Source organism: Mytilus californianus, unplaced genomic scaffold (assembly GCF_021869535.1).
Source record: "Mytilus californianus isolate M0D057914Y unplaced genomic scaffold, xbMytCali1.0.p SCAF_2, whole genome shotgun sequence".
Classification (NCBI taxonomy): Eukaryota; Metazoa; Mollusca; class Bivalvia; order Mytilida; family Mytilidae; genus Mytilus; species Mytilus californianus.
The window spans coordinates 127438348-127464023 of NW_026262668.1; the positions used below are offsets into that span (position 1 = coordinate 127438348).

General features: G+C 33.8%; 1 protein-coding gene across 1 annotated transcript; it reads left to right on the forward strand.

The window, feature by feature from the left end:
- Nucleotides 1–4625: 4625 nt before the first annotated feature.
- Nucleotides 4626–15146, forward strand: LOC127730958 (uncharacterized). Its single transcript, XM_052239600.1, has 4 exons — nt 4626–4763; nt 9053–9477; nt 12257–12451; nt 13247–15146. The coding sequence occupies exons 2-4, from the start codon at nt 9076–9078 to the stop codon at nt 13673–13675; spliced, it is 1026 nt and encodes a 341-aa protein (XP_052095560.1). The 5' UTR covers nt 4626–4763; nt 9053–9075; the 3' UTR covers nt 13676–15146.
- Nucleotides 15147–25676: the final 10530 nt, after the last annotated feature.

A 25676-nucleotide genomic window follows, 5' to 3' on the forward strand; every position in this document is an offset into this window, starting at 1 on the left:
ATTCTTTCTATGCCTCTTAGTACTGGTCATTTCTCTTTAAGTACCCATGTGTAAACTATATGAATATACAAAATAACAACAAGAGGTTCTAAAGAGCTTGTGTCGCTTACCAGGATCTATGTGCATCACTCTCAAAGATTATAGACTAGAAATAATTCTAAAATTCTCGTTTTTGTTGATAACTTTGTTGTTTTCAGTTTCTCTCTTTCTATACCTTTCCGTAAAAAAAGTGCCAAACATGGGTTAAAAATCATTATATAAGGACAATAACTCCGATAAGAAGTGGACTGACAATTTCAGCTATGTGGCTTATTTGTAGATCTTGTCTTGTTGATAATTTTTGCTGTCTGAAGTTCTGTTTAGCTACTAAAGTGTTTGTTTAAGTTTAATAACTTCTATAAAGAGTCGTTTGGAAATTTTGGTCTAAACAGACGTTTCCTTTTATTGAGTTAAGCTATTTCATTTGATATTTTATACTGTGTCTTTCTATGTTGTGATGTTACACTATTGTTTCAGAAAAAGGGTGAAGGTTTGGTACCATTAAAACGTTTAAACCCGCTGCATTTGTTTGCACCTGTCCTAAGTCAGGAATCTGATGTTCAGTAGTTGTCGTCTGTTGATGTGATTCATAAGTGTTTCTCGTTTCTCGTTTTTATATAGATTAGACCGTTGGTTTTCCCGTTTGAATGGTTTTACACTAGTAATTTTTTGGGGCCCTTTATAGCTTACTGTTCGGCGTGAGCCAAGGCTCCGTGTTGAAGACCGTACTGTGACCTATAATGGTTTACTTTTATAAATTTTGACTTGGATGGAGAGTTGTCTCATTGGCACTCATACCACATCTTCTTATATCTAGTTAGGTATATCTTATTTCTCTGAACTTGTCAGACTTTCTCAATCTATAGCCATTTACAAGATAACAGACAATAGTTGCATTTTATCCTTACGTTCTATTTGTAGCCTTGGTGGGCATGTTGGTCGGAAGGCCTGATCACTTCACACAATTTTAAAACAAGATATCCCAAGGATAATTGTGGCCCAGTTTGATTCGATTTGGCCTAGCATTTCATAGAAGAAGATTTAATTAAAAGTTAAGGGACGATAATGACGGGCGACAGACGGCGGACTTCAAGTGATAACAATTTAGTATTGTTCACACTGACCCATTGGACAAGGTTAGTTAAAAAAAATATTTGATTGTAAGTATAATCATAGATATAATAACTATTATATCTATGGTATAATTTAGCAATGTAAACTATTATCAAAAATAGAGATGTATCAAGGAGCAAATTAAACTAGGTAAATTTACTCCAATTAAATATGCATCAATCTAATATTTGAGCCTTTTCAAGAGATCGATCAGGTTATCTTACCAGCACAGTGGAAACTTCACCTTATCAAACTGGAAACCCGACTTGAGACAAATTTGAACACAATCCGATAATTGCAATATATCTATGTGAAATTTATAAAATATGGTATGATTTGAAATTTTGAAGTACAACATAAAATTGAGAATGGAAATGGGGAATGTGTGAAAGAGACATCAAGCCGACCAAAGAGCAGAAAACAGCCCAAAGCCACCAATGGGTCTTCAACACAGCGAGAAAATTCCGCACCCGGAGGCGGGCTTCAGCTGACCCCTAAACAAAAATGTGTACTAGTTCAGTGAAAATGGACGTCACACTAAACTCCGAAACATATAAATGAACTAAAATTTTTAAAAACATACAAGACTAACAAAGGCCAGAGGCTCCTGACTTGGGCCAAGCGCTAAAATGCGGCGGGGTTAAACTTGTTTTGTGAGATCTCAACCCTCCCCCTATACCTCTAGCCAATGTAGAAGAAACAAACACACGGCAATACGCACAGTAAAACTCAGTTTAAAAGAAGTCCGAGTCCGATGTCAGAATAGGTAACAGAAGAAACTAAGTAACATGACAATGATACATAAATTAACCAAGGACTACTAGCAGTTACTGACATGCCAGCTCCAGACCTCAATTAAACTGATTGAAAGATTATGTATTCATCCTATGAAAATCAAGTACAATCCCTCCCGTTAGGGGTGTAGTATCATACCGTCATAAAATATATGAGAAGAACATAACCCGTATCATGCCAACAACTGGTTTTAGAATCAAATGTGTTTATTTCCTATGCAAAGACCCTATGAGTGAATCAATATTAATTCCAAAATATGCCATCTTTAATAACCTGACTACAGCATCGTGACTATATCCCTTCTGAATAAGTCTGTTTAAAGGTTTGGTTAGCTTTTGAGGTAAATGACGACATTTTTGTGCTTTGTATAGAATATTACCATAAAACCAAGATTGGATGTGATAAAAATTTAGTATATTACAGTCATTTCTTATAATTTAATTCTAAATTCCATTTTAAACCGGAGTAAACAGTAAAAAAACGTTGATGACGTCACGGTCACATGACAAAATTATGTCTATGAGCTGATAAACAAAACAACGTCAGCCAATCAGAAGACGCGTTACATCCAAAATTAAATTATATATATATAGTTACCATAAGACGTCACCATCTAAAAATGTATAATTAACAATAGGAAATGAAAAATCATCTCTTTTATCGTAAATTTTGGTATTAAGCTTCCCGTTAAAGATATAGATATCAAGATCCAGGAAAGGACAGTGTTCATTGTTAGTATTAGCTTTGTTAAAGTCAGTTCAGCAGGATAAATCTCTTTAGTGACATACAGAAGTCGTCATTATTGAGAGCCAATATATCATCCAAATATCTAAAAGTGTTATTAAATTTTTGTATCAGATGTTGTTTCGATGGGTTTTTACTGATTTTAGTTATAAATTGTAACTCATAACAATACAGAAACAGATCCGCAAGAAGTGGTGCACAGTTAGTCCCCATTGGAATTCCGATAACTTGACGATATACGGAATCTCCATAGCGAACACAAATGTTTTCTAGTAAAAATTTAAGTGCAGTTATCGTATCAAAGCAGGTCCAATTGACATAGTTCTTTTGTTTGTTGTTACTAAAAAAAATGACCTAAAAGAGTTTAACATATATATTAGCATTCTGACTTTTTAAATGCCCATTTAATTAATGTGTGATTTTTTTCTTGAAGAGATTATGAGGCAAAGTAGTATATAGGGTAGAAAAATCAAAACTTTGAAAAGATTCGAAATCACCAATATAAGCATGCAATTTATCAAATACTTCCAAAAGTAATTAATTCCACTATTTTCAAAGGCCTTATTTGAACAATTTATTACCAGGTTTTTGATTGTACCAAGTGTTTCTCGTTTCTCGTTTTTTATATAGATTAGACCGTTGGTTTTCTCGTTTGAATGGTTTTACACTAGTAATTTTTTGGGGCCCTTTATAGCTTACTGTTCGGCGTGAGCCAAGGCTCCGTGTTGAAGACCGTACTGTGACCTATAATGGTTTACTTTTATAAATTTTGACTTGGATGGAGAGTTGTCTCATTGGCACTCATACCACATCTTCTTATATCTAGTAAGTAAAACAGACAGTTTAGTATTGGAACAATGACTTGAAGACGAAATAAATCTATATTTGTAAGGTGTTTTGTGAGCAGATTCGGAAGCCAGTACATAGTTGGAACTTTCATTGTATTTGGTTCTTCTTGTAAAGAGGTCGCTAAAAGTTAATGTTTGTTACAGATGTCATTTTCCGAAAATGGAGTCAGTTTGAATGTTGGTGAATTCGTGATTTCCTTTTGCAGAACCGCAATGTAAAATTACGTCAAACGATAATGATATTATTGGCAGCCTTATCAGCCAGGACAAAAAATTCCTTGTTGTTAGGAGTAACATGTTCTTTAAAATGTTTAATGCGAATAGAGTGGGGTGCTCATTTTCGCAATAATTTTCCATGTTTTCTGCAGTTTATGTTCAGACCTTTTGAAGTATACTGATATTTCTATATGAAGATAACATCAAAAGCAAAATATTCTTAGCTTGAAAAAGTGTTTCTCTGAAAAAATTCATCTGAAAAGTTAGATTAAAGGCTATTTGAAATTTCCTGATGTTTTGTCATAGGGGACACATATTCGCCGTTTTTACACATCATCAGGCTATTTAAAACCATATAACTGCAGCTTTAAACAATATTTATCAAATCAATTTCATTATAGATGAACAGCAGACATTTCAAAGGTGTAAAGAACTGAAATTTAGGGCAATCAGTCATAGAATTACTAAGAAATACTTCTTTGAAATCTTTTTTTTTTTTTCATTCAGGAAATTGGCCGAAAATCGTCGTCCGTTTTTCGGTCCTTTGCAGTAAATGCCGAATTTTTTTCTAAGTTTAAAAAATAATCATATTTGTTATAAAAATATAATAAACCGGCATATTTCTTCCATTTAAGCAATCCTTTGAAGTTTCTACACCTCAAAATCATAAAACGGCGAAATTGTGACCACGGCGAATATGTGCGCCCCACTCTATCAGCTATGTTCATTACTGAATTAAAAAAAAATATTAATAGACAATAAAAAGGTACTCCTGAATAACTAAATGATACAAAGTGATATGAAAGAATTCGTTCAAATTGGCGGACTATAAATCAATACTCGTTATTATCTGTATTTTGTGATCGTTCACCGTGCTATTTTTAGCAGTCGCATCGGATAAAATTATTATTATGGATGAAGATGCAAGTGATGAAATTAAAAAGGGCAGAGACTTCCATTTCTTATTAGGCACAGATGGGTGTATGAACTAATAAACTCTTACTCAACGTAGGTATTTACTAAGAAACTCATTAAGATTTTTTCACGAAGAGAAATTATTCAAATGATATAAGAAAGCGGTGACCCTCTTCATAAACATCGTACATTTTGACTCCCAGAAAGAATATAACAGTATAATGAATTCATGATTACTAATTTAGGTACATGACTTTGATCTCACTTAAAAAAGTGTTTGTAAGGAGAGAGAGAGAGCTCACCATATTATTTTTTTCTCTCACCTTGACAACGTCAAATTCAATGTACCACTTTGAGTACTTCAGTAATTAATTTCTGTATGAAAATTGTCCTGATGATGCCTGCCCTGCAGGCGAAACATGTAGACCATAGCAAATAAAATTGCAGACCATTTGAAGTGTTGTTGTCAATTTTGAGTATTATTTAAAAGTTGCATTCTTTGCATGATTTGACAACCCCACGTACCAAGGTATCCACTTCAGGAACTCTATCGAAATGATTCACACAGGCGTTGGTTCACCAAACGGAGTTTAATCTATGTATTGAAAATGTTGTTGTTCAACTGAAGAATAGGATTATTTTGACTGCATATATATATTGCAAAGAAGAAGATCCTTTAAAAATTATCTTTTCTCTCCTTTTGGCTATGTTTTTTTGCAATGGCTACGGTTACATGGAAATGTAACAATAATATGAAAATTATTGTTACATTGGAGACTAATTGCCGGAATGCAGGGTTGGGTAAGGAAACTATTAATTACGAATGTAACAATAATATTTGGGTCTACGGTTACATTGCGTTATTGTTACATTAACGCACTGCAATGTACGATTGGAATACTAATAAATATGTATTAAAATAAAACTTAAAAATTTTATTTGATATTTACAATATTGCATACAATATTTTGATTTTTTATTTACAATGACAGTTTCTACAAATCCAGTATGTTGTTTTTGGAGCATGTTTTAGTCCGACGCATTTTCGGTGAAACCACTCTAAGCAGCCATCACAAACCAGTGATACAGCAATGTGCACGCTCTATATTGCATACCGTACAATTCCATTCTGCATTTTCCCTTTAAGAAGTTTGAGAAACTTTCAATGTCTGAATGCCATGCTTCAGGTGAAAAATATTTTGTTACTCTTGCGATGTTTACATTTTCGTACTAATATTTTTTTTGGAAGCATGTTAGGGTGTTTAAATACAAGTCAATTGTGAAAGCTATTAATATTGACATTTACCGACAGATTGAAATTGGTGGAAACAGTGTTTTCATTTTCAGAGTCCAGATATTTTGTGATCTCTTCAGTCGTGACAGTACATGCTCTATTGAACAGTTCATTAAGTATTCATCAATAGTGTAGAATATTGAACTAAACTGTAGTAGTCATGATTTTTAACAACACCAAAACAATCAATACTTATTCGCTGTAACCGTAGACCCAAATATTATTGTTACATTCGTAATTAATCGGTTCCTTACCCAACCCTCCATTCCGGCAATTAGTCTCCAATGTAACAATAATTTTTATATTATTGTTACATTTCCATGTAACCGTAGCCAGTGCCATGTTTTTTTGGGAGCGTAGCTATAATCCGACACATCGAAATTCCGACGGTTCAGTAGTCCGACAGACCAATAGTCTGACAGTCTAATAATCCGACAGTCTGATGGTCCGACACGAAGAGGTGTTGCTGCAAAGATTCCTTTAAACAAACCTAAACACAAACATTAACTTGTAAACTATGTAAAAGTTTCAAAGTCAATGAACCATGAAGAGGGGGTGGGGCTATATAATCTCCATAGGAACGATACTTGCAAATGCCAAAAAATTTGCATACCAAATATCATTGCCTTAACATTAGCAGTTCATCTTAAACTGATCTAATCACAAACTAAATAGATATAGGAAGATGTGGTATGAGTGCCAATGAGATAACTCTCCTTCCAAGTCACAATTTATAAAAGTAAACCATTATAGGTCAAGGTACAGTCTTCAACACAGAGCCCTGGCTCACACTGAATTTACTAATACATGTAAACTAAGCAAAAGTTTATAAGTCGATAGACTGTGACTGATGGGGGGGGGGCCAAATATTCTCCATGGTAATGAGATGTGCTAATATTTATACAACTGAATACCAATTAACATTTGCCTACCGTAAATGGTTCCCCTTGAACTGACCTAATCACAAACTAATACATGTAAACTTAGCAACATTTTCAGAGTAGGTAGACCATGACTAAGGGGACGGAGCCAAATAATTTTCATGGAAAGGAGATATGCCAATGCGTATACAACTGCATACCAAGTATCATTGACCTACCACTAGTGGTTCCCCATACACTTACCTAATCACAAACTAATACATGTAAAATAAGCAAAAGTTTCAAAGTCAATAGACTATGACTGAGGGGGCAGGGCCAAATAATATCCATGGAAATGAGATGTGCCAATGCTAATACAACTGCATATCAAATATCATTGACCTACCACTTGTGGTTTACCATAAACTAGACCTAATGCAATACTTTGGTTTTCGACCGATTGACTCCAAGTTTCCAGTCATCACACCAAGACGCAACCTCATTTAGCATTCTCTGTAGTTTGTGTTCGTCCGGCGCATAACAGCGATGTCGTCGGCATATAGTAGTATGCTTAAGGCAATATCGTCAATCATAATACCACAGTTAAAGTTGTTTACTCGTTCGGCCAGGTCATTTATGTACACTGCAAAAGGAATAGGCGACATCAAACATCATTGTTTAACCCCGGAATCGACGTTGAACCATGGTGTAAGACAGTCGTTAACTTTAACGGATCATTTAACATCATCGTACAGAGATTGTATTGAGATAGGGAACTTTCCAAGTATTCCAGCTTTAAACATTTTATACCAAATAAACTCATCATAGATACCAGGATTAAATTTTGTACTTACGCCAGATGCACATTTCATCTACAAAAGACTCATCAGTGACGCTCGAATCCAAAAAAGTTGAAAAGGCCAAATAAAGTACAAAGAAGATTTCTAGGGACGGAGTCGAACGCCTTTCGCATACCTATGAAGCACACAAAAGTTGAAAGTTTCGATATCTTTCTATCATTGATGACAGTATGGAGCATATGTATATGCCTTTCGCAACTTCTTTTCTCACGAAAACCGTTCTGATCGTTGCATAGAGTTTTATTAGCTTCCATCCACTCATTCAATCGTGAATTTAAAACATGACAGTATATTTTGCTAGGAACGGACACTAAAGTAATACCACGATAGTTCATAGGATTATAATTTTTTTTATGTTTTCTCTTGTTCTTAAAAGAGCAATAAGTTTTGATAAAATAGGAATAGTGTCATTATCTCAAATTTTCAAGATGCAATAACACTTTCAGAAGATGTTGCATATTTCATGATTTGGGATGAAATCTTAACTAAATTGCGTCAATTTTTCTGTCAACAAAATAATACCTTATCACTGCTCTTGCATGGCAATATAAATCGCTGTACTTCCAATGGGAAAAAAAAATATGATAATATCAATTCTCTAACCAAAACAGGAGTAGATTTATTCAACACAAAAAACATTTTCAGAATGTCAATTTATTATGAAGCAATGAAAAAAATATCGAGTTTTGGTGAGTGTATTGCTATAAATATTTTTTTTTATTGTTTCATAAAGAAACAAAACCAAACGTGTAGGGTACGAACGGACTTTTTGGTGCGAACGTGTAGGGTGCAAAACTTCATCCGATTCATATGGTATCAGTGCGGCCCTGTACAAGACGTCATATAGACTGATTTGATAATTTTCTGTGTAAAAAAATATATCAATTTTCAAATGTTAAATGTCTATATAGGCATATATTTCAGAGACAAGTGACTGCGCGTCGGACTATCGAGCTGTCAGATTATAGGACTGTCGGACTATCGGGTTGTCAGATTATAGGACTGTCGGACTACAGGACTGTCGGATTATGGGACTGTTGGATTATAGGTCTGACCCCGGTTTTTTAACTTATTGTGCTGAAGCCTCACAGTAATTCAAGAAGATGAAACACCCCTGTAACAACTGTTATGTTTCCATGACTATTGTGTTGGTTAAATAAAATAGCTTATAGTCAAGATGCAATCATGAAGAAGTTGTATTTGTAGGACTGAAGAAACTTCCTTGATTATCTACTTCTAATTATACTTTATGTCATTGATATTCTGATTGTAAGAGTAAAACAATAAAGGCTATCTTCAGAGGATTTAGTTTTTTCCATTACACACAATACAATTTTAGATTTAAAATTTTTGTTTTTACTATTTCAGGGCCAGATGACTTTGTTCCAACGATGAGAGGCAATAAATCCAGCATTCCTTTAATAATAGTATCGGTTACAATCTTCTTTATCCTTTTATTTATATACCTACATTATACATCTTCCAGTGAAGCTCAACTTAGTATGAAAGCATTAACACCATTATATCCATACACAAGACGCAAGCTAATTAAACACCAAGATTTCAAGCCAGACACATTCGAACAAACAGTTGATCCACACTTTAATATTAGACGAACAACACAAGAACTGATCGATCAACAGGCTGCCATGTATGATAAACAAATGATAGCTATTATTAGAAACTATATCATTTATCAGCCAACTCTGGAAGGGTATAGACTAGATAATAAAGACTTGTTTGATGTTTCTGGCGGTCAGTCAGCTGCAGTTGACAATATCTTAAGATTTAAGGTTAGTGTGTCTTTGAGTGCATCTGTCTGATCATCAAGTTTTTATTTTACAACAGCAAAGGCAACTCAAAAATTAAAAAATAGACGAAATTTATAACAAGCAAAATTAAAGGGAGAAAAGAGTTTAGAACAGAATTTTCCTTATATTATAATTATGATCTTTAATAGAAACAGGTGTTAACTATATCTGTTATAGAAATTACAATTCCCCCCCCCCCCAAAAAAAAAAAAACAACAAAAAAACAAAACAAAACTAATATTACACTAATTTATGCATAAAGAAATGATTTAAGTATATATTTTTCAAGGCATTTTAAAGAGGTTTAAAACAATATAAGTGTCTGAAGTATGCTTGATCAAACCCCATTTGGAATGTTGACACCATTCATGGCAAAATTTCATTAACCCAGCCTAAACAATGCCATAGTGGGAAGTCATTATTAAAATTACCCCAGTAACACCGTTTGCCTTAAGCCTGTTTCATCCTTAACAATATTCTTACAACATGATCAAAGGAAGATTTCATAGAACATATATATATAGGACTCTGAACCGTGATAGTACTCCGAATTGCGATGGTCACACTGAAGTGCGATCGTCCATGTTGAAGTGCGATGGTGACATTGTGATGCTAACTTGTTATTATATAGCTACGTTGAAGTGCGATGGTCTAACTGTGATGTTGACGTTGATTTTTATGTTGGAGTGCGATGTTGTATTCTAGCTAAACTAATGCAATGGTCTGAAGTAAGATCTGTAGTGGTGTTGTATTGGTTAGCATGCTAGCCTCTAATTTGGAAGGTCGATTTTGATATTTAATCTGGTGAAACCAAAGACTTTAAAACTTAAATTTTCTAATTCTCCGCCTAGCATGCAGCAGTATGGAACCAGAAAATAGACTGGGTGGCTCAGATTAAGTATAATGTTTCGAGTGGGAGGACAAGTCTTTATATGGAGTGTTCAAGTGCGATACTAAAAAAATTAGCATGTTAGTCTATAGTACTAAGCAGGGTCCATCTCATTTTATCAAATGTAACTTGTTCTCGTCATGTCATAGCTGATAATTACGACACTCATTCATCCATTTATCTGATGTCATAACAGTTTTAAAGAGAACAAAAACCAGTCAAGTACATTTATGGTTGATTTATGTCGAGGCGTGTCACATGTTCCACCAAAAACTTTAAAATTAGCTGCTTCTATGCTGAACAGGAGAAAATGGGTTTCACACATAGGGACCAGTCGGGTTTATTTTGGCCTAACTTGTGGTAGAAGATTAACACTGTAACCACAATAAAAGTAGGCTAGAGTGCCAGTCTTCTCACAAAGCAGGATTTATCTCAACTTGATATAACTAAAAACTAAAAAATAAAACAAAGCCTAATAATTAATTTTACTATTTAATTGTCCACAAAAAATCATGTGAAGCATACTTGAAGAGGAGTCAAAATTAATATTTAGAGCAATATATTTTATTTGTGGTACAAAAAGTTTGTGGCATATTTCCAAACACTAGTTAGCCCATCTGCAGACCAAGTTCATCTTTCAACCGCTTTGCCCCCAGGATTTGCTGCCTGATTTGGTTTTACATATTTTTGTAACCTCCACCTGCACTGCTCAAAACTGTTCAGGACTTGAATCGTTCGTTACTTTCTTTTTCCTTTCCTTTCCTTTGTTAACATGAAACTATCATTTACAATATCTTATCCTCCTGCCTGTGAATTCCTGTTGTATTCAAAGTAACGTTGTATTTGAAAACATCCCAGTATTCAAATGTCATGCCAAACCATCACACTTCAGGGAAAGGACCATTGTACTTCGGTGTGGACCATCGCACTTCAGCAAAAGGACCATTGTACTTCGGTGTGGACCATCGCACTTCAGCAAAAGGACCATTGTACTTTGGTGTGGACCATCGCACTTCAGCAAAAGGACCATTGTACTTTGGTGTGGACCATCGCACTTCAGCAAAAGGACCATTGTACTTTGGTGTGGACCATCGCACTTCAGCAAAAGGACCATTGTACTTTGGTGTGGACCATCGCACTTCAGCAAAAGGACCATTGTACTTTGGTGTGGACCATCGCACTTCAGCAAAAGGACCATTGTACTTTGGTGTGGACCATCGCACTTCAGCAAAAGGACCATTGTACTTTGGTGTGGACCATCGCACCTCTGAGTCTTACATATATGTATATATATATATATAGCCACCATCCTATATCAAAATATAGTATAAAAAGTATATATATATAAATTATATGGCCTTCCAAATACCGTTTCAATCCCTAACATCACTGAAGAGACATTAATTGTCAAAATCCAGATATGGTGTACACATTTTTGCAGCTCAAGTTTGTGGAATACCATCTTTCCGCAAGTTAATTGTTTTCTGTTTGGTATTAAATTAATATTAAGATCCATTTTGTTAAATCTGGTGATCAATTTATTTGGCAATTGCCAATGGCAGTCAGCAGGGTTTAAGAACATCCGTTGTTTGACCTGTTAGTCAAATGCATTTTGTTAAAATATACTTTTTCACTCATTTGGTCTTTTGGAAAATGTTGTTTGTGCTGTATTTAGACCCCTCTAACAAGAAATTTGTTTTGCATGCACACGTATCCAACGCAATCATAGGTTTGAACGTTGTTTTCAATTTAGACTATATATATATATATATTAAAAAGAGGTTAAAATGTTCCATACTTTTATACTTTTTTTTCATCTGTTAAATAATAATTATATCAAGATGTTTTTTTCAAACTTTTATATGTTATTAGGAGGACGGATTTTATGTTGAATGTTGTGCTACAGATGGTGAAAAAGGTTCCACTTCATTATTTTTCGAACGAGTACGGCAGTGGAATGGATTAGTTATTGCAACAGAACCAGAAAAGTTCACAGCTCTTCAAATGAAACACAGAAAAGCTGCAATCATGAACAGTTGTTTAAGTGATGCTGAGCACCCAGTAAAGGTATATCTTTTTAATTATTTTTAAAAATTCTATCAAAAAAATATTTGTAATTTCACAAATCATTTTTAAATATATTTGAATTCCAGAAATAATTTCCTTCCTTAGGAATAATATAAAGTTTGTAAGTGGTGAACAGTTTAAATCAAACTATATGTAATCAGATGCCAATGCTTTTGACTGAAGCCCACAATGTCTGCCTCTTTACTTTGAAGGTTTGAAGCCAAAATTTAGGAAATTCAAATATTTATGAAATATATATACAACATGGGTAGTCTAGTCTGAAATGTGAATAAATCATTAAGTTCAATGTAAAATAGATGTTTACTTATTGCTATTTTCAAACTTTTGCTTTGACCATTAATTTCCATCTCAAGCTACTTGTCTTTGAATCGTTTTGCTCTGTCCCTGTTTCTCTGTTCCTAAAGCATACGTCATGGTTATATCATGAGGAAATTTTTTTTTCTATTTGAGAGTGCTCATCTATCAAAGAATCCTTACATAAAAACTCATTTACCAGTCTTATATATAATTATATGAAGAACTCTCCACCCTAGATCAAATGACGTAGAAGTTAACAATTATAGGTCACCATACGGCCTCCAACAATGAGCAAAACCCATACCAAATAGTAAGCTATTAAAGATATAATTAGGTATGCCAGACTTGCGTTTTATCTACATAAGATTCATCTGTAGCCCTTGAACCAAACATGAAAGGCTAAATTAAATACGAAAGCATGTCAATTAATACATTGTTTGTACTTGAAAGTAATTGTTGATATGGTATTCAATTCAGAAAATGTTTACTGTGAAAGACAAACAGACAGAAATCCATTGCTTCCCTTTGTATTCCATAATGGCAGCACTTGAGAGAAAAACAATTGACTTTTTCGCCTTGGATGTTGGTGGAATTGACGAGTTATCTATTGTGAAGGCTATTCCATTCAATAGAATAAAAATTGAAATACTGACAGTTAGATTCCAAGGAGAAATCCGACATTATAAATCAGAAATCCAGCTGTATTTGGAGAATATTGGATATGATACTGTTTTAAAGTTAGTAAAAGAGGATGATGATTCTGTGCATCATTTAATATTAAAAAGAAGAGAATCCTGGTTTACATCAATTGTTTTGTGTGTTATTTTGATATCTTGTGTTAGTCTAGTTGTATATTTATATGTATCAAATTATTATAGGAAGAGAAAGTCAACAATCTCATTATGATCTTTTCATTTTTGTTTATATATGTATTTAAAGCATTGAAAGAATTTAAAACAGATTTAAAACATTTAAAAATCACTTAACATGAACCTCATCCATGCAGCAATGCTGTATATCCTATAGTTGTCTTCCACATTAAAATTTACCCTGAATATGCAATTGAATTTTTAATCTTTAAGAATTATCTACTGGAAGTTCCTGAAAGTTTATAGTTTCAAATGCCTTTTCCACTGTTAATCATCATGTATTTGTCATTTTCTCTTTGTGTCAAAACTCTTAAACAAATATTTGTTCGTAACCAATAGTTTCTTATATATCCGAAAAAAAGAAGCTTACAATTTCTTGATTGTATTTTGTCTGTATGTTAACTATATAATTATGATACAGTTTTACATTTAGAGTTATGCCTCTTTAGGTGAACATATATTATTTTAAATGTACACCACATCCAGATTTGAAACAAGACTGCAACATTAATCTGGTATGTGTATTGTTTATGACGTGGGTCTCATTGGGGTCTAAGCGTGACGCGGGATTGCCGATTTTTTGTAGGTGTGACATGTGAAAGTCAAATTATTGTGCCGTGAAAACGGGAAATGAAGTCTAGCGGGAAATGGGAAATTAAAAAAAAATGAGAATTGCTTACACACATAGTGTAAGCAGGATACGGGAATCTGACAAAACAGTAAGCGGGATCCGAGATCAGAACCCCCCAATGAGACCCCCTATGACTTGTACTGTTTTCTGTTATTTATAAATTGCATTGTATATGAGATTATTATCAGTCCAATAAAATAATTGTATCCATAATCTTGACTGGATTGCAATAAGGTTTTCATAGAATTTTGAATACCTAGTGACACTGTAGTTTTTTTTTATCTTCTTTCAAATTATGCTATAGCAAATTAAATTCAGAAAATGTTTATTGAGAAGACCGACAGACATTAATCCATTGTTTTCCTTCTTATTTCACATTGCCAGAACAGCTGACTTTTTGAATGTTGGGGATACGCACAAGTTGTTCCATTCCATTCAATAATAAAAACATTTATATACGGATAGATAGTTCATTCAATTCAACAACATAAATAACTAGATACTTCGGTCCTAAAATGATTGATAACAAACCTTTATTAAAATGTGTGATAATAAATTTAGAAATTATAAAGAAACTAACTCTTGGATGGAGCTGGTTATTATTTTAGGTCTTTATTAGTTATATAGCTCTTCAACTGTTTCGGTTATTATACATCCTTAGCTTTCAAATATTCGACTTTGAGCATTCCTGATGAAGGTAAATCCAGAAAAACACTTTGGACGAATGAAATATATATTATAAAGCGTGTTTTTTCATTTTTTTGATATATAGAATATAGGATATGATTCTGTTTGACAGTTAGTTGTAGGGTATGATCATTCTGTGCACCATTTATCATGTTTAATTTTAGAACGAAAATAAAAACATCAACCTCTTCATGATCTTTTCATTTCAGTTTGAATTTTGCAAATGATTCATGAAACGAATTAAAGACTGATATAAAATCATTCAAAACACTAAAGGTAAATCTAAATCATGAACAAAATTGTTTTATTGTATATTTGTCTTCTGTCAAGTTGAAAAAATACACAGAATAAGCAACACAATTTTGTTTTTAAAGAAATATCTACATGAAGTTTCTAAAATCAATAAATATTGAAGTTTTGTTTGTGTTCAAACTAATATTCTTATGAAAAAGTTTGACTAAGTCCATAGTACAGTTATGCCTCTTTGTGTTCACATAATTTTAATGCTACATACACTACAATGTTCATGAAGTATTACTTCTAAGCTATTTTTGTCTCGTCAATGATATTTGGTATGCAGTTGTATTAGCATTGGCACATCTCATTACCATGGAGATTATTTGGCCCCACCCCTCAGTCAAGGTCTATTGACTTTGAAACTTTTCATAGATTACATGTATTAGTTTGTGATTAGGTCAATTTATGGGGAACCACTAGTGGTAGGTCAATGATATTTGGTATGCAGTTGTATAAGCATTGGCATATCTCATTTCCATGGAGATTATTTTTGCTCCGCCCACTAAGTCATGGTGTATAGACTTTGAAAATTTTGCTAAGTTAACATGTATTAGTTTGTGATTAGGTCAGTTCAAGGGGAACCATTAGTGGAAGGCCAATGTTAATTGGTGTTCAGTTGTATAAGCATTAGCACATCTCATTTCCATGGAGAATATTTGGCCCCGACCCCTCAGTCATGGTCTATTGACCTTGAAACTTTTGCTTAGTTTACATGTATTAGTTGGTGATTAGATCAGTTTAAGATGAACTGCTAATGTTAAGTCAATGATATTTGGTATGCAAATGTATTGGCATTTGCAAGTCTCTTTTCCATGGAGATTATATAGCCCACTCCTGGTCATGGTTCATTGACTTTGAAACTTTTACATAGTTTACAAGTGAATGTTTGAGTTTAGGTTTTTTGTACGACCGCAAAAAATTTTGTGGTCGTATATTGGTATGACGTTGGCGTCGTCGTCGTCGTCGTCCGAAGACACATTGGTTTTCGCACTCTAACTTTAGTTTAAGTAAATAGATCTCTATGAAATGTTACCATCAGGTTCAATACCACAAAAGGAAGGTGGGGATTGATTTTGGGGGTTATGGTACCGATAGTTAAGGAATTAGGGGCCAAAAAGGGGCCAAAAATAAGCATTTTTGTAACTTCCAGACATAACTTGTGTGTTAGTGTATGGATCTCTCTGACATTGTACCACAAGGTTCCATATCACAAAGGGAATGCTGGGATTGATTTTGGGGGTAATTGCCTCCAAATTTAAGGAATTAGGGGCCAAAAAGGGGCAAAAAACAAGCATTTTTCTAGTTTTATGACAATAACTTGTGTGTAAGTGTATGGATCTCTCTGACATTGTACCACAAGGTTCCATTTCACAAAGGGAATGCTGAGATTGATTTTGGGGGTAACTGCCTCCAAATTTTAGGAATAAGGGGCCAAAAAACAAGCATTTTTCTAGTTTCATGACAATAACTTGTGTGTAAGTGTATGGATCTTTATGAAATTGTACTACAAGGTTCCATATCACAAAGGAAAAGCTGGAATTGAGTTTGGGGGTAATTGCCCAAAACATTTAGGAATAAGGGGCCAAAAAGGGGCCAAAAATATGCATTTTTCTAGTTTCCAGACAATAACTTGTGTTCAAGTGTATGGATCTCCCTCTGAAATTGTACTGCAAGGTACCATACTACAAAGGGAAGGCTGGGATTGATTTTTGGGGTAATTCCCTCAAAATTTTAGGAATTAGGGGCCATAAAGGGGCAAAAAAAAAGCACTTTTCTAGTTTCAGGACAATAACTTGTGTGCAAGTGTATGGATCTTTATGAAATTGTACTGCAAGGTTCCATATCACGAAGGGAAAGCTAGGTTTGAGTTTGGGGGTAATTGCCCTAAATGTTTAGGAATTTGGGGCCAAAAAGGGACCAAAAATAAGCATTTTTCTAGTTTCCAGACAATAACTTGTGTTCAAGTGTATGGATCTCTCTGAAATTGTAGTGCAAGGTACCATACCACAAAGGGAAGGCTGGGATTGAGTTAGGGGGTGATGAATCATAAGGGGGTTCAAAAAATTTGGGGGGATTTTTTTTTCATTTTTTTTCTTTAAAATTTTCCATTTTAAATTGGTTATTTCTGATTTATATATAAAAGCAAATAATAATGATATGGTTTGAATAGGTAAATTAAAAATTTTTAAGTTCTTAGACCACATGCATTCTGTGTCAGAAACCTATGCTGTGTCAAATATTTAAATACAATCCAAATTCAGTACTGTATCAAGCTTGAATGTTGTGTCCATACTTGCCCCAACTGTTCCGGGTTTGACCTCTGCGGTCGTATCAAGCTGCGCCCCAGCGGAGTATTTTATTTTAAAGTGAATGACTTATAATAAGTCAATGGTATTTGGTATGCAGTTGTATTAGCATTGGCACAAATCATTCCATGGAGATTGTTTAGCCATGATGATGTACCTTCAGTCATGGTTCATCGACTTTGAATATTTGCATAACTTACATGTTAAAGTATTGCTATTTTTATTTCAACTTTTGCATTATCAAAATTACAAAAAGGCGAGACATATCTCTGTGATAACAGTTTATTACTATATATGCTGTTTCCTATTAATGTTGCATTGTGTATCAGACTTTGAATTAGTTGAATCAGTAATTCACAAGTAAGTGCACTCAACATTATGTTTTTATTAATTTAGTATACCACACTCAATTAAAAGTGTGGTATATTAAAAGTGATAGTTTTGCTCGTTTTAAGTGTCCCTCCCTCAACTCTTTGTATCTAAAACTCCGATACCACTGACTGGATCCAACTAAGAGATTTCAGAGAATAATTAGTACCCATTATTATTGTGCGTCTTTTATTATATTTACTTTTGAGTTTCCTATAGCATGTCACTGATTTATACAAATTTGCAAAAGCATCTTGTATCCAGAACTTCTTATTAAATATGCACATTTAAAAGTTCACAGAATGTTTTTTCTGTTATTCTAATTAGCATCTCCGTCATTTTATTTTTTTGAAGAGGTTTTTGGGGTTTCCAAATAGCAAAATTTTTAATTCTATATTACAAATGGGAAGTTGGGGAGTATGCGTTTGTGGGCTCTGTTCAGTGGTTGTAGTTTTTTGTTTGTAGATACATGTTTTAATAAATTAGATAATATTTTATGTGGTTAATTAAAACAGATTTTTTAAGAAGAACCATAATTGTTGTGGTTAGTATTAAAAATTAAGATTAAATTGTAAGCCTCAGCTCATCTATAACAATAACTTTACAAATGAAAAGAGAGAAGACACCAAAAGAGAGGCAAAAGATACCAAAGAGATATTAAAACCCATAAGTCGAAAACAAACTGACAATGCCATGGTAAAAACAAAAAAACAACGAATACACAAAACACAACATAGAAAACTAAAGATTGAGCAACACGAACCCCACAAAAACCGGGGTGATCTCGGTTGCTCTGGACGGGTAAGCAAATCCTGCTCCACATGTTACCCCCATTGTGTTGATCATGTACAAATCTGGTGATAAATCTAATTTAGTAGGTCATATTCAAGAAAAAGAGGACAGGATTGTAGTACAACAATTGGAACATATCCGTCATCTGAAACAGATATTCCATAACGGTTAAACAACTCTTGATAGGGTATTTAAAATTTGGAAGGGACGATTTCAACTTCACCATTTGGAACTCTTGGTTCAATAGTTTCCTTGTAAGCAACAACCCTCTGTCAAGGAAATCATGATAGGAAATGCTAGCTCTTGAATATAGTATCAACTGGGAGATATATACTCCATATATATGCAGGTGCTCCTGGAATGCTGCTACCTATAAATGGAAAATACTCAATTGGAGAGACGAAATCATCTCTCTTGTCGTTAAGTTTTGTTCACAACCCATCCTCATTGTCAATTTCCAAATGTTAGTCAAGATAAGATAAGGTAAGATGAGATATTTTTATTCCAATTAAAGGGCCCATGAAGAGCAAAGTAATTTATTACAATGATGTAGATAATTGACAATAATTTTGATAATCATATATAAATATGAATATAATCATCTCAATTCTAAGAACTTAAACCACAGCCAGATCAGAGTCATACACATATAAGTAAAATAGCATACCTATTATATTTAATATTAACACGCAAATATTCTCAGTGGGTTATATATAAACATATCTGTACTATATTGATAGTTTTCTGAGTTCAAAACATTTATTAATATAAATTGCAATAATTTTCAATACCTCTAGGTTTTCTTGAATAAAAAGTCAATTAAACTTGGCATTTGTGTTTAACATTTCGAATTTTTTTCATAAAAAAAACTCTTTTCTCAAGAGATTATAAAGGGGACATTTACATATAAAATGTTCTTCAACTTTATCCAACGTGCATTTTTTACATAATCTATATTTATCCATATAGTTTTTTGCATATCTGTCCGTCTCTATTTTAAGGGGTATGCACTTATTCTGATCTTGCGCAGTGCTTGTCTATCTTTAAATTCTTTTTAATTCCAGATATTTTTCTGTACCAAAAAAATGTTATGAGGCAGACTTAACTGTATCTATTGTATCCTGTATTTTAAGTTCGAGGGGATAGATGCGTTCAACATAGTCGCCAAACTTTGAATTATTTAGTGAGAGGACATCATCTATATAGCGGAACGTGAAGTTAAAGGATAATGCTAGCTTCTTTACATTCTTCCTAAGAAGCTCATGTATGAAGTCAGACGCATATGAATAAAGGAACAAGTCGACAAGAAGAGACGGACAGTTGGTTCGATGGGAAAGCCGATTGTTTTGTTGAAAAACACGTCTCCAAACATAGCAAATATGTTGTCAATCACGAAATCAAGCTTTTATATGATTTCAGGTTTCACAAAATTGTTTGTTTGAATCAGAGTGATTTTTTACAAAACACAAAAGACTTATCCCTCCTTAAAACAAGATATTTGGTTTTATGTGGGCCATTCTTTTTTACGTAACAAAGTAGAACCAATTCATTCAATTTATCTTTTAGTTTGGAATGGGGAATACTTGTGTAAAGGATAGAAAAACCAATTATTTTAAAACTACAGCAAGAGGAAAGAGACTTAGATTTATGTACTTTTAACAGATCTTTGGATTTTTTAAGTATCCACTTCTGATTTGCGCCGTCCCTAAAGTAGGTAGTTTCACAATAACTGTGAAGCCCGGCTTTGACTGCTGATAAAATTGATGTTAATAATTTAGAAAGTGGTTTGGAGGGGCAATTGGAAGAACAGAAATTTAACGGTGTTTGTAAGGACATTTATGTAATTAAGGTAAGCAATGCAGTGAAGGAAGATCCAGTTCTTCATCTTTGGTTGAAATTCCAAAGGAAGATAGAACAGACCTATGATTATTCAGGATTTCCTCCTTGGTAAGTGTTGTTGGAGTTTATGTATAGTTTCCAAGTGAATTGTCAATACCGATCAATACCGGGGTACCTAATTCCTTTATCAAGCCGTTTATGTAGTGTGATTTACACACAAAAACTATGTTGTTTGGGGCTTTATCAACGGGAACAATAACATTTTTGTCATGGAGGTAGGATAAGTGCTTAGAAGCATTTGGGTCTTTAAAGGTCGATGTAGCATGCGTATTCATAGACCCATTCAGTTTTATAATTCTAAGTCGTAGCATCGACCTCACAGCCATAACCCATTCGGAAAGAGTATATACGTCTTCTTTCTGTCATTTAGCCCATTGCCTGGCATAATACTCGACTGAATCCATCAGTATTTAAAGTTGTGTTTCCAATTGATGGATTTAGACTCGCGATATTTCTTTGGATAACACATTTGGCAGAGAAGTGTTATCGACAATGTTCAGGTCGCCAGTAGTACCGTGGCCAGCCGGATTACATATCAACTGGGAGCTAGCACAAGCAATTTAAAGTTTTAGACTTGAACTCGTCAATATTGAGATCCTGCAACTCGTGTCAGTAATTAAACATTTTAGTTTGCAATTGGTTTAGTATAGGTATAAGCAATGATCGGTACAAACTGCATGATCTTTAAAGTCGGATATATTTTCGAGTAAACTGATTTTTGATGAAGGATATTGCCAAAGTTGAAGGCATCAAGACCTTTGTTAGCAAAGGAAAGTTTTAGAAAGGATCTATTCTCCTTTTCGTCTTTTCCAATGCGAACCGGTCTGAAAAGTCTTTGACTGGCAATATCCGAGATGATAGCTGTAAGATTGTATTGGTTTGAATGCAGGGTTTGCAACTGGTTTCCAAACATGTTGTACATGATGAATACCCAACGGCTTTTGGATAAATGACAGAAGGGTATTTATAGAGATATCATGGAGAGTAGGTGAGGTGATACATAAAGACAATGCCCATGACTGCGTCTACGTTGAGGAGCAAAGTTAAACATATTCATCACATTCCCGAGCTACATGAAGGACTAGATATAATACATTTACCATCAATTTTGTCATTGCAACCGTATGGTGTCGCAATTCCCAATTCCTGAATCCAGTAATCTTGCTTTTGTCTACGGAGAGGTACGTGTTGCGAGATGAGGATTGTTAGTCCTGTGGTATTATTATTCGACGATACGAACTCGCATAGAAAGGATTGAATGATCAGACTGATTAAAATGCGTATAAACAATGTCATTTTCATTGTTGTTAATGCCTGATCTATGGCCGCACATACATTTATTAAGCTTTCTTTTCGTTTCATCGACATAAACCAATCCGTAAGGGTTACACTCTTACAAACCCAGGAGGTTATAAAAAATCATAAGTCCACTAAAAGAGACAACGCCATGTTTAATACGTTCGAGCTTCTCCTGTTTACCAGATTTTAAGGGCGAATAAAACATTCAGTTTATTTCAGCGTACAATATTTTATTATAATTTAGAAATGCTTATTCATTTATGTTCAGAATATGATAGCAGGGTTTGACACCAGTATTAACATCACTTAAGGACAAGTTAGAGGCAATAGTAGTTTACCCATGTTCAAATTTCGTTACTCCATTAAAAAGATACAAACCAAGGTTGAAAAAACGAGGGATTCGCATGAACCCAAAAAGGACCAAGACCAGTTGTGTCTACAAGGTAAGCTAATCCAGCAAGCTATGCATCATCGAAAAATGGAAATCTACACTCAGTCGAAAAATCTTAATTGGTAAAATTACAACTGGTATCCAAAGATCAAAATACCCCAAAACATGTCGCTAGAGAGTTGAGTCATAGATATATCGTATGGGTCAACCAATTCGTAATGTTGACCGTACAACTTATGGAATGTCGAGTCAAGTCATTTTTCCTCAAAATTTTGTTGGAACATCTTTTGTGTACAAAGACCACATCCCTGTTAATGAAGTCAATATAGTTTCAACATGCATGAGCGTAAACTAAGGAGATGTTGTATGATTCCCAATGAGACAACTGCCCACAGCCCAAAGGACGATGTAAACAACTTTAATAGGTCACCATATGGCCTTCAACAATGAGAAAACTCCATATTGTATAGTAAGCTATAAAAGGCCCTAGCATGACAAAATGTGAAACAAGAAAAAATAGTAAGCAAGCGGCCTGATTTTTGCAAGATTCAATAAAAGAAAAAAAATAAATATGACAGACAGCAACGAACCGCTACCACTAAATAAATGACTGCTGACTTGGGACATGCGCATAAAGAATGAAGTCGAGTTAAATGTATAGGTTAATCAAGAAGGTTGGCAGTTACTGAAAACATACTCCAACACTTTATCTGCAAATATAGAGTTTATTCTTTTGTGTAGCACAATACGCACTGTACTTCCTTATGTGTTTCATACAGGAATGGTATGAGCAGTACAAAATAACAAGGTATTTTCCCAAGTCACCATGTAATCTGAAATATAACAACATGGTGGGAGATTGTTGAGCAGCTTGTGGCTTGCCTCACAATACAACCATTTATATTTGAAAACTACAAAATATGGACAAGAATCTTCACTTTCATTTTTAAAGAAGATTATAAATAATCAACTAATGTATACGGAAAGATTAACTATCACTTTCTAATACTCCTTCGTCTGCAGTATTTAAAAAAATACAGTATTACTTAAAACATAGGATGAATTAGGCTTGGAACCCTATCCATATTACAGCAGATTAGATAGTAGTAGTATGATTTTTCCCTATGACCATTGAGATAAGATATGTAAACTATGGCCACGGATGGGTGTTTCGTGGTAAACAATTGCACCCAAGTGCCGTTCCAAGTCAGAAACTTGAGTGGAAACTCGAAATTTATAAAATTCATACTTCAGAAACCTGAAACTTGTAAACCAAGAATTACTTTAAATCTAAGTATCTAATAAAACCAATTTTTGTCACAAGACATAAGAATTTTAATCCATGAAAACGTACTGAAAATACGAAAATTAATAGAATTAAAAATTAAAGTGTAGTCCCGAGGATTTAGCACTAATTATGCCCTAATGCAGCTGCTTGTATATATCAATTTATTGTAAACGACAGTATTTCACAATATAAAGAGCCCTTTTAAAAGTAGAATAATGAATTTTTCTGGAGTTATCGTTTGATAATTCAGTATGACAATACTTTCAATATCCCTTTCGTTCTTAATAAGCAGTTCCCATCCTTAATTATACAATGGACGAAAACGAGTCACAACCGATGACAATATTTCTTTAAAATGTATAATTACCCTACTGTATTATATGTTTGAAGATAATTTACGGTAACATTTTTCCAATTATCGCGGTTGCCCTTTTTGCTGGTTCAAGGTATAAATGGGGCACATTTAGGTAAAAGTATCACCACTATCAGTTGGTAAAAATATATAGCCTAGCTGAAAAAAAATATGTAGCAGAACATTGCCAAACATTGTTTTAAAAACCTTTTCTGGTATTGATAATCTATAGAATTTTTTATGCGTAAAAGATATTAAAAATTTTCCTCTTTTGAACTCAATATTTTGCGTGAGAACGAATTATTCCATATTCAAAAAATCTCCCAATCAGTTATGTCAGAGTTTGGACAATAAATCAAATCAACATCAATTATAACAACAAGTTTTTATCTTTATTTTAATCTCTGTAAAATGATCGACAGACCGATTGAAGAACAAAATCCTTTTGTATATACATTCAAATCTTAACAAAGACGACATAATGTATTTTGCGTATTGGTAAGATTTGTATTGGACTCCTATACTTCTAGGCGTAGGTACATGTGAAGTCACATTTTTGATTTTCGAAATCAATCGCCAGAATTGATTAAATCAGTATTGGCTATTGCTGTTTTAGATCTGTTTTATACATGCAGTAAATGAAAAAAAAACAAAATGTGCTTCTCTTCTTACTGTATCAAAATGTTGTTTCACTTCACTACATGCCATGATCAAAGTAAATCGAAGTAGGATATCAATTGCCATAATTGTTAGTATTTAGGTTGAAATTAGTCTTTTAAAACTTTGAACCAACATTCGAAACATTCGATCCGTGGAGTTTTGAAACAATCGTCAAATGATTCGAATATAAGACAAACACCGTTAATTTATATTTTTGCCACTAATGTTATAGGGAAAAATGAGTTTTAGCGATAATTTTAAATGAAAATGATTATCAGGGATTCAAGGAGTAAATCAGGATAATATTGATTCAAAGGTTACCACTGCAAAAGTTCCGATATCAATCAAAAGGTGAAATTATTCTCGAGTTTTCTCTTGCCAAAGTTTGCCATGGCGTTGTCAGTTTTTTTACGACTTATAATCTTGGATTTCCTCTTGGTATCTTCTGCCTCTTTCTACGATATAAATGTTTACTTTTAAGGAACGTTTCCGTCCTCATACAAATGATTACTGAGTCTCAAAATGAATGGAAGCAAAATAATTTGCAAATTATACCACATTAACGAATAGTTTTTGAAATGTCTGCGTTCACATCTATAGTTTTGCATATGTGATACTTCAATTTTTTATGTTCATTGACTTCAATTTCCTATGCTCACTGACTCACAAATTGTTGGTCTTATTTTCATCTCGTTTTTTTAAGGCAACGGGGGAAGTAAGTGTTACTCTTGATCGTCCGTCCTTCCATCCGTCCGCCCGTCCCATTTTTATTTCCACACTCTGACTTAAGTTTTCCTCATCCAAGTTTTATGAAACTCATACACAATGCTAAGAACCAAAATTTGCAAACAGAGTTCGAATTTTGGAATCAAGTCACTTGCAGTTCTAGTGTTATCCTCCTTTTCAACCTGGAAAATTGCAAAGCTGGAGCGGGGGTATTCCTGTCCTCAGACACATTCTTCTTTTATTTTTAAAATGTAATTTTATTGTCATTGTTCGTATCGACATATGTAACTGCATAATTGTTTAGGCTCTGTTTCATTTGTATCTTCACTTGTGTGACTCTT

Bases quoted from the DNA above. Each gene is read 5' to 3' on its own strand.
- LOC127730958 (XM_052239600.1), top strand. From the start codon at position 9,076: ATGAGAGGCAATAAATCCAGCATTCCTTTAATAATAGTATCGGTTACA. The intron at 9,478-12,256 runs GTTAGTGTGTCT...ATATGTTATTAG, and splicing joins ACAATATCTTAAGATTTAAG to GAGGACGGATTTTATGTTGA. The intron at 12,452-13,246 runs GTATATCTTTTT...TATTCAATTCAG, and splicing joins ATGCTGAGCACCCAGTAAAG to AAAATGTTTACTGTGAAAGA.